The 10,174-nt window shown below is 36.0% G+C and overlaps 1 protein-coding gene across 4 annotated transcripts; it reads right to left on the bottom strand.

Moving 5' to 3' along the window:
- Positions 206 to 6,913, bottom strand: LOC109235630. Of its 4 annotated transcripts, none has more exons than XR_002069423.1 (9): positions 6,640 to 6,913; positions 4,129 to 4,482; positions 3,276 to 3,694; positions 2,271 to 2,512; positions 1,959 to 2,171; positions 1,784 to 1,876; positions 1,588 to 1,689; positions 513 to 900; positions 206 to 430 (listed from the first exon to the last, which is right to left on the bottom strand). XR_002069423.1 is itself a non-coding variant. In XM_019401809.1 (6 exons), exons 2-5 carry the CDS (start codon positions 2,034 to 2,036, stop codon positions 661 to 663), a joined length of 513 nt encoding a protein of 170 aa, XP_019257354.1. In that variant the 5' UTR covers positions 2,037 to 2,171; positions 2,271 to 3,388; the 3' UTR covers positions 206 to 430; positions 513 to 660. The 4 variants fall into 4 exon arrangements, 2 of the variants coding, with proteins under 2 accessions (XP_019257354.1, XP_019257353.1); XR_002069424.1 differs by having other exon boundaries at positions 519 to 900; XM_019401809.1 differs by lacking the exons at positions 4,129 to 4,482; positions 6,640 to 6,913 and having other exon boundaries at positions 2,271 to 3,388.

Here is a 10,174-nt window from a genome sequence, read left to right as displayed (position 1 = left end):
GAAATCTATTTTCGCGACAGCTTTACCCCCCTCAATTTGTTTATTTAATGGCAGTTGTAACCCCTATTCCAGGAAGACCTTTTTTTTTTTAGGGGGGGGGGGGGGGGGGAGCAATTGTGGGGATACCTATTTTTCTAATATAATTTTTTAATTATATTAAGTAAATTTTAAGAGGCATTAACATAATACTAAAGATGCATAAATGTTAAGTAACATCCACATATTATAGAATCATAAGCAGATAGTATTGTCATTAATCTCAAAAACTAAACTAAACACAAAATATCTAGTTCAACCATTCAAGTAAAGTATCATACTCAATCATCTATTACATTTGCAAAGAAATTCAATGATTTTCATTAAGATTACTATCACTAGATGATCCTCTTACGCCCATAGGTGAAATGGATCCGCTAGCTGCATCACTTGACTGCAAAGAAATAAAAAGCATTTAAAGTTTTGTTCTTTAGTTTTTCAAATTAAAAAACTACATATAGCTAGATTTTATTTACCGCTACCGGAGGAGGAGAAACGAAATCCCAGCAAATTGTTCAGGTATTGTCCCTTCTTTCATAATCATATATGTCTTGAAAGCATTCATCATTTGGAGGTGTGCAGTCATCATTTGAGCATAGTTCTCTTGGCTTTGATTGTGAGCATTTACAATCTGATTGTACTTCTCTTCACATTTGGACGAACATGAACCATTATCACAACTGAAGAATTTATTCCTCCAAAACGACGTCTTGTTTGTCCAAAAACTTTACTCGGGATAGCTCCTAACCCCAAGCACCTAACCCTTCCAGAATGCTCTTTTCCTAGCACCTTACCAACGACATCATTTGGTGAAACTTCAGACTCATCTGTGGCGCTTTGACTTACAACTAGCTCAATTTTTTCCTGAATATAAGATACACAAAATTCATTGTCATAACTTCAATTAGTAATTGACAACATAAGGATAATGTATATGACAACATAAGGATACTCTATCCAAAAGTAAGACTAGTGTTATTGAAACCCCTGGACACTTCCCTCATTAACCTCTCTCCTAGTCCATTTCCATACCTACTAACTAGGCATTACGATCCCATTTTAAGCCAAACTAAACAAACCTATAAGGTTCTTTTGTTTAAGAAATGGATACAAAATCTGCTATAAAAGGAGGGAGAATAGCCAAAACAGTGTAAAAATTCAAGATCTAATGCCATTTGAAACTTCTGAACACTTTTTATAACTATTGAAGCAAACAGTATGCTCATCAAACAGAATTTGATCAGCCATGCAATTGATGTCCCATAAAATTATATTCCAGCTTCTAAACATTCTTCCCTCTAGTTATTTATCGTCATTAAAGAAGAGACCATTGTATAAAGGCAAGTTAATCAAAACCAGAAACCAACACAGCAAAATTTGCAAAGCCATAGTTTCAAATGCATATGTCAATCACACTTCTCTTGTTATGATCAGTTCCTTCACTAACCCCACAAAGCAAAACAGATTGAGCATTGCCAATGTTGACAAAATGGTAAGCATAGGTGAAGCACTTCCAAATTCTATTTTTTCTTTTAACAAGTAGAAACTTACACATATTTCTCTTGCTGCTTCATTAACATATGACCCATCTTCCTTCTTATGAGTAGCAAGATAGAGTTGCGCTCGTCCAGGGTTTTGTCCAGATTCAGCCATCTATAAATGAAAAATCAAGTCTGAATAACTTGACTAAATAGGAACAGTTTGCAAGTTTAATTAAAGTAAAACATATTGAATTAACATTTATCACCATTTTAGCTCTTCTTCTGGAGTTTGGTTTGGAACCACCAGTGTGTGCAACAGTTTGTTTCTTCCGAATTTCAGCATTTCTTTTACTCATTTCCTTATAAAAATACACATAACTCAAATATCCAAATAAAAAAGTATATAATTACACATACTAATTTAAGCATTCAAATAAATACCATTATCTTTTCGTTAAAACGGTAAGCAACATAAGAAGTCCATTGATCCCGTGGAATCCCTGATGGAACATTATCCATAATCTCTGCTTTGGTCTTAAGTGGGTCATTGAACTCATACCACAACCTTTGCCTTCCTGAACTCCACTTCTTTCCAATAGAACTATATACATATGCTCGTGCATTTAACTCAGTTGTCTTAAAACAGAATCGTGGCTACAGGAATAAAATTTCTGTTAGCTAATTTATTACATGCAAATATACAGTCTAACGACATAAAACAGAGTTACAACAATAAGAAAATAGAGCTTATACCTTTATAATTCGATCAAAGCAACAATTGAAGTATTACTTAGGTAAATCTGGCCATTTGTTGAAGTGAATTGGAAATAAGGAGCAGTCGGTTGCTAAAATTCCACAAAAGCCTGCAAGAACACCTTGCCCTTCTCCAATTGGCTGATCCATATCATCAAATTCAACCACAATACATTTTTCGTCGGATAAATACATCACATCCTTAACCTTTACTTTGAGTTTTTTGGTAGCTCCTTGCGAATCTTTAAAAATAAACATCAAGTTAAAAGATCGAACTAACTTTTGTACGTCAAATTCATTATGTTTTCAGTTATAGTACAAAGAAGGATCCTTCCTGTCCTGTTTCCTCAGAGATTTCAGATCTCAATAATTACTAATTAATCCATATTCTGCATAACCCAAACTTCATTATCTGTTCAATTCTCAACTCTATCTTGAATAGGCAGCTCACTTTCATTTTTCTGCTTGGGTGATGGTTAATACAAAATACTTGCATGTCTGACTGTCTCTAATTTCTTACACTCTAAAACAGAATCCAGTGCTGCAAACAGTGCTTTGCCTATCTCCAAGATATACAGAAAGTACTTCCAGCACTTGTTAGGTAATTAAGAATCCACTTTTTACTTTTCATTATTATGATTACTATTATGATTTTATTTCAAGATTGATGCAACTTCTTGTCGAGTAGAATTCTAGTTGATATCTTTACCACCTTTTCTTACATATCTAAAGTAGCTAGAAGCCCAGAGCCCTTGTGTCTTGATTTTGTTGGCTACTCAATTTTTGCTCACATTCTATTATTGTAGGAGAAGTGGTCTGTTGGCAAAAGGTGCATTCAGTGTTAAAAAAATTCGCCAGCCTTTCGACGCTTTTTGGACGTTTAGAAAGAAAAAGAAAAAGAAAAAGAAAAAGAAAAAGAAGAAGAAGAAGTAGAAGAAGAAGAAGGAAAATAAAAACATACCTTGAATAAATAGTGACGCTTGAATAAATCAAGAAAAGAATTACCTATTGCATCAACTGTCCAATGTTGCGGACACTCACGTCCAGGATGTTTTTTGGATTGTGTCGGCTGTGATGCTGCCTGAACTGACGGGGCAGGCTGTGATGTGGCCTGAACTGAATGAGCCGGCTGAGTTGCATCCCGAACTGACGGGGCCGGCTGTGATGTGGCTTGAACTGAATGAGTCGGTTGTGCTGCAGCCCGAACTGATGGGGCCGGCTGTGATGTTGTCCTAACTGATGCAGTCTGATGTGCTACGGCCTGGACTGAAGGTGTCGGTTGAAAAAATGATACCAACTGGGCGTATCATCAAGATGTGAAGGTGTTGATTCAGTTGTTGATAAAGGTTGTACTACACCTTGTCAAGTAGATGCTGGCTGAACTGACTTTTGCAAGTTCTGGCAACGCTTGGCCCTTGGCATATCTGGAATCAATAAAATAAATTGCATGAAACTATATACCATAATGGTGAAAGATTGAACAATCTAATTACAAAGTTTCCTGTACAAGAGTCATACAATCAGCATGTTAGTTGCTCTACAGAGAGCAATGAGATTTGCAATTAAGCAATTTTGAAGTACCTAATTAACAGAATCATATAGAATTAGTGCTACGACGAAACAATCAAATAATCTAATTACTTGCAATCTAGATCACACCTTGCAACTTCAATTCAAGAAATGTTTAGGAGAGTGAGTGAGCAGTTTACTGCTATGTTTAGGAGAAAGGCTTTCTGTACAGCAAGATGCAAGAGTTGAAGAAAATAGTGATTATGAAGATGAAGCTGCAGAAGACCAAGAAACAGAGACAGAGGCAATATTGAATAGTGACACTTGAATAAATCAAGATAAGAATTACCTATTGCATCAACTGTCCAATGTTGCGGACACTCACGTCCATGACGCTTTTTGGATTGTGTCGGCTGTGATGCTGCCTGTACTGATGGATCCAATTGTGATGTGGCCTGAACTGAATGGGCCGGCTGTGCTGCAGTCCGAACTGATGGGGCCGGCTGTGATGTGGCCTGAACCGAATGAGCTGGCTGTGCTGCAGCCCGAACTGACGGGGCCGGCTGTGATGTTGTCCTAACTGATGCAGTCTGATGTGAAGGTGTTGACTCAGTTGTTGATAAAGGTTGTGCTACACCTTGTGAAGTAGATGCTGGTTGAACTGACTTTTGCAAGTTTTGGTAACGCTTGGCCCTTGGCATATCTGGAATCAATAAAATAAATTAACTATCTGGATATCTCCTGGCCAGGGTCTAAAGAGTAGTCACAAACAATCTCAATGGCAGACAATCAGCACACTGCACATGCAATTCCTTCCAACAACAGAGACAGTCAAACAACTTTTGAATGTATTTAAGGCAGCTCCAGGAATTGATAGGAAATATATTACCCTTTTTAGTAAGCCAGAGGATAAAAAAGAAAAAAGAGGAAATATATTTTCTTGGTGCTTCCTAATCATAAGATATATTTCCTCTCCCTGTATTCTTTTCAGGTGGCTTCTTAGTTTCAATTGAAGTATTGAACTGGTTTGTGTACTTCAATTTCGACAACCGCAATAGAAGAGGTCTATTCGTGACATTGTTTTTTTAACCGCAATAGATGATTCTTTTCTAAGCGAGAGTAGTGGTGTGCATACATCAACAACAACATACCCAGTGAAATGAGGATAGTGTATACACAGACCTTACCCCTACTCTAGGAAGATAGCAAGAGTAGTGGTGCATATCTAGGACAGAAAACAAAGCATAGATGAAACGATGGATACTCATGCTAATGGTCAAAGATGCTAAAGAAGGTTTCACTAAGAAACCTTAATGGGGGAAACAACAGGTTTAGGTATCATAAGTATAAAACATGTAAGATAAAGCAGAAAATAATATCTGTTCAACATATGAAGCTGACTATGAGACCAGCACAGTTATCTCATACTTCCCGCAGCGTCCACTAAGTTCATAATTCATTCTTCATTGGCACGTTTTATTCGCCTAATCGATAACTTGTCAACTAGATCGCAAGCGGTAACCATGAAGACGCATATTGCTCATGGCAATCATTTCTAAAACACATCATCAATTACTTGAGTTCATAAGCATACATCTTATGATCAAACAAGGAGAACCATGTAATTCAAAAACAGGAAACTATAGCTGCAACAACATACTGCACATGAACTGTATTAGTTAGCATTGATATTGAAAGATGCATCCCATAAGACTAAAATCCCTAAATATCCAATAGTTTAGAGTTGAATAGAAGAGTGCCTTAAGAGAACTAAACTAGTAAAAAGCATCCTGATAAACAAAGGTTAGAGACCAGAACAGTTATAGATGTACTAATTCATCTGAATATGCTTCAAGAGGTATATATGTACACAAATTCAGCTCAAAACCTCACCTACTAATTCAGAGGCGGCCTCGTCGAACAGTTCAGCGAACTGAGTTTCGAATACCGATATTCTTTGCATTTAAATGAAATATGTAACAACTTGAATCATAAATAAACATCAATTAGCAGTTACCATTCAATAAATCAAGGCTGGTCTTCATCCCGGGCTGCAGACCATAAAATTGCACCAGTAGATCAAATCATTGATCAATTCAAATTTTAAGTAGTCAAGTTTTCAAGAGCCTCACCTCTCTTGGGAGTTGCCTTGCTCCACACGGTGAGGCGAAGCCTCTTCAGATCGAGGTGATTGTTAGATGACATATAGGTGATATGTTGCAACTAAATTAATCTTTATACTTGCTTCGAGTCGTTGTAAAAGAAACCTAGTATAGGTTCGAAACTTGGAATTTATAATTTGCTATAGAAGTTGATAGCATAACATAATGCTGATGTAGAACAAATCTTTTAATAGAATTCAAAGGTTAAGAGACACAACGTTTGTTTCCTGTCTAACAATGAGATATAACTATCAGAACTGAATTGGAACCTTTTTGCTAGCAGCCTCTCTACAGCTTGATGTTTCGTTTCCAGTGGAAACTAGAAAGATAAAATTTAGTCAGAATGATCAACCTTTGTACATAAGTTTCTTCCTGTGTCGAAATTCGAACATCAACTAAAAGGATAATAAATCCCTCAATACTAAAGAACATCAACTTTCTTCTTCTTACTTCATCGTATCAGAAATAAGAAGAAACGTTCTTCTTCTTCTTCTATAACAAAAAAGGAGCAGAGAGAACCTAAATCAAATCACATGCAAAAATTATTGAAATTGGAGCAGAGAAACCTAAATCAAATGACATGCAGAAACTACTGAAATTCAGATATTAGGAAAACGTAATCAAAACCCTAGAGGAATTAAAATCGGATATAAACAGATTAGGAAGGAGAGGGCAGTGAGCTCCAATTCGAGTTGTACCTTTTGTCAGGAGATTCGGCGACAAACACGCTTCAATTCGCGTTGTAATTGCTGAAATTCACATTAAAATCGCACAAATATCAAACTTAGAGGAATTAAAATCGGATATCAACTATTTTCGCAATGCAGAGACTGATTTCGCACAACTATTTTCGCAATGCACAAATATTTCGCACAAAAATTTTCGCAATCGGATATCACATTAAATCGCAACTTAGAGTGAACCCTAAATCGTTAGAGTGAAAGACAATGGTAGATTAAAGAGAGAAAGAGAACTTGCCATTTCAGGAGGAAAAAGAATCTGGATAGCGAACCCTAAATCATTAGAGTGAACAGCGGAGATTTCTATGTTGGCGGAAATTTCTGGGAAAAAAAGAGGGAAAGATAAAAATAAAGGCTAGCAGGCGCCTTTTTTTTTTTAAAAGTCTAGGGAGGTTTCTAAACGCCGCAAATTGAATTTTAGTGCGGAGGTTAATTAGACCCCCCTAATTAGATACAATTTGTGGAGGTTAATAATAACCCCCGTAATAAAACCGCCACAAATAGACTTTTTTTATTTTTGTAGTGGATCACTATAAAAGACTCAAGATTTGAAAGTGGGGCAAATGGTAAAACTGCTCAATTAGTGTTACTATCATACTTTTGATCTTAAGGGTTTCAAGTAACTTATATGATCGTTTTTAACATATATATACTTATATATTCATAATTTTTGCCCAAACTAACGGGTCCGTGTCCCCTCTTCTCCAAGTATACGTCTGTCTCTGGCCACTTGTAAAACTTTAACATGAACATAACATGTATAAGACATCCAAAACTATATATATGAAGATTTTACATTTAAGGCAGTAAATTAAATTCAGAATCTTAGCTCTGAAACCCAGAAAATTATCATCTGTGTAGTCACCAAAAGGAAAAGAAAAAAGTCGTCGAGCACATTTTCGTGTGCAAAAACAGGATCAAGGACAAATCAAGAAATCAAGAATTTTGTGGGGTTTGAGAATTTGAAGTGTTGAAGGACAAATTAACTATTTCGCACTGAAGGGAGACAAACTAAGTGGCCACTGTTTACCACAAAGTAGTCCATATTATATTCCCGTACTGCGATACCCTAAGATCATCTATGCATGTCTCCGCCTCTGGGCTCTGCTTATCACGTATTTTCATGCAAGTAAAAATTCCGAGTGATTGTGGAGCAAGGAGGAAAATACATGCTATAAAAAAGTGAAATTGCACGAATAGTTTAAAAGAATCTTATATTATTATTTATTACTCCCTCCAGTCAACAATAAATGATCAATTTATTTTTTTATTTTGGTCAATAAGTGTCTATTTATATAACCAAAAAAAATTTAATTTGTTTTCCAAAATTACCCTTATGTATGTATCCCTAAAAAGTCATTTAATGAAGTGTAATTTAGTCACACTAACTATTTTCGTCTAGAATTTAGTATTTTCTTAATGGGTGTGCTCGAAGCAAATTGGTCGCTTATTATGGACCGGGGGAGTAGTATACATAATATAATTCTTTATCAGGGGCGGAGGTAGAATAGTGGCTCCGTATTCATTTAAACCCAGTAATTTATGTTTAAACATTCACCAAAATTGCCACAAAGGCAGAATACATAAAATGACACCTGAACTTATACTCAAATCCCTGTCACACACCTGTTGACCGTGAAAATATTTTCAAATACTCAACCTTTCAAAAGTGTATCTAGTACACACATCTTTGCCTACATGGCACGAGCGTCCTTTACACACAAATAAGGCGAGTGAACTAAAAAGTTTTGTATCTCAAGCCTCATAAAAACGCCATATGTCCAACTTTATTTCCCCCTTTTTTTTTTATTCATCTCCTTCATTTTTCTTCCTCCATTAATGCTCACAGAACCTCTATCTATATTTATTTTTTTGGTTACTTTTCAAACTTTTATTTCGTTTTTCAACTAGTAAATAAAGAATTTTTGAATTATCAAGAGATTGGTGTGAAATTGTTGGCTCGAAAAGTGCGATTTCAATTAGACCCAGAAATTTTCGATTCAAAAAGTGCAATTATTGGCCCGAAAAATCAAGAGAGCAGTACTAGAATTATTTATGTGAAATTATTCTTTTACTGAAATTGATACTTGGATACTGAATTAGTTGTTGATTTGAAGCTCCATTTCAAGTTGGAACTCATTTGGAGATGAATTGAGAGTTAGATCGAAACCTGTTGAAGAATGCCAAAGAATAAATTTTGAATTTAAGTGTTGGATCTTAGACTTGAAGATGAAGGTAGGCGCAACCATGTTGGTCTTGGGAATAAGATGAATTCCTTTTCTTTTTCTTTTTCTTTTGCCTGGGTTCCTTTTCTTTTTATGTTTTAAAACTTTGCTGGAGATCTTTTTTTATTTTTTAACTTAATGACACATGTCACGACAACATTGGTGCGTGACATACACCTATTTAAAAGAAGTGGTCAAATATTAAAGTAGTGTGTAATAGATACACTTTTGAAAGGTTAAGTGTTTGAAAATATTCCCGTAGTCAACATGGGTTAATAACAGGGATTTGGGGCACAAGTTCAGGTGTCATTTTATGTATTCTGCCTTGCCACAAACGATGATTATGAACCCATAAATTTAAAAATATAATGGGTTTAGAATTTTAAAAGTTGAACTCATAAAATTCAAATTCTGAATCCATATGTGTTTTCTATGCAGTGTTAGTTCAATTACTCTCTTTATCATTATGACCCAAAAGGTCATCACTTGTCTTAGAAATAAATTCAGTGTTTCGAGGCCTAAAAACCTCCTTTTTACCTCACATCGATTTGCGTGCGTGGTGTGGACCTGTATTCGGAAAGCCTTCTATGTGAAAAAATGAGAAATAGAAACTTCTAGAGTTATAATTTGATTATGGTTGACTTTAGTCAACATTTTAAGCAAACGGACACGGATCCGTGTTCCGACTATCCCGGGAGGTCCGTAGGAAAATATGGGACTTGGGCGTATGCCCGAAATCGGATTCCGAGGTCCCAAGCCCGAGAAATAAATTTTTAAAGAAAATTATTTTCTGGAAAATATATGAGTTTTTGAAAATGAAATGTGTTTGAAATTTGATGGTATGGGCCGTATTTTGGTTCTGGAGCCCGGTACAGGTCTTATATGTGGTTTAAGTTAAGTCTGTGAAATTTGGTAAGAAACGGACTTGAAATGACGTGAATCAGACCTTATTTGAGAAAAATTGGAAAATTTGATGTTCTTAGCGATTTCATGATTTTGATGCTAAATTCATAGTTGTTGATGTTATTTTGGTGATTTGAATGCACGCGCAAGTTCGTATGATGTTTTTGAGTTAGTGTGCATGTTTGGTTTGGAGCCCCGAGGGCTCGGAGGAGTTTTGGATAGGCCACGGAGTGAAATTTGGACTTAGGATGTTGCAGATTTTAACCGGTATACTGCAGGCCTGCAGGCCTACAGGCTTCGCATTTGGCTCGCAAATGCGAGCTCGCAAAGAGAAGGCTATGTCGCAAATGCGAAGGAGCCCAGGC

The sequence above is a fragment of the Nicotiana attenuata genome, chromosome 12, assembly GCF_001879085.1.
Source record: "Nicotiana attenuata strain UT chromosome 12, NIATTr2, whole genome shotgun sequence".
NCBI classification, from domain to species: Eukaryota; Viridiplantae; Streptophyta; class Magnoliopsida; order Solanales; family Solanaceae; genus Nicotiana; species Nicotiana attenuata.
Note: the sequence above shows the minus strand (reverse complement) of the source record. Positions and strands in the feature narration are given on the sequence as shown.

What these genes read in the sequence shown, in the direction of transcription:
- LOC109235630 (XM_019401808.1), bottom strand. Translation starts at nt 5,824, where the DNA reads ATGAAGACCAGCCTTGATTTATTGAATG. An exon ending in TTGGACAGTTGATGCAATAG is followed by an intron (nt 2,513 to 4,128) that starts GTAATTCTTATC and finishes TTATTTTTAAAG; the next exon opens with ATTCGCAAGGAGCTACCAAA. An exon ending in AAATGGCCAGATTTACCTAA is followed by an intron (nt 2,172 to 2,307) that starts GTAATACTTCAA and finishes TTATTCCTGTAG; the next exon opens with CCACGATTCTGTTTTAAGAC.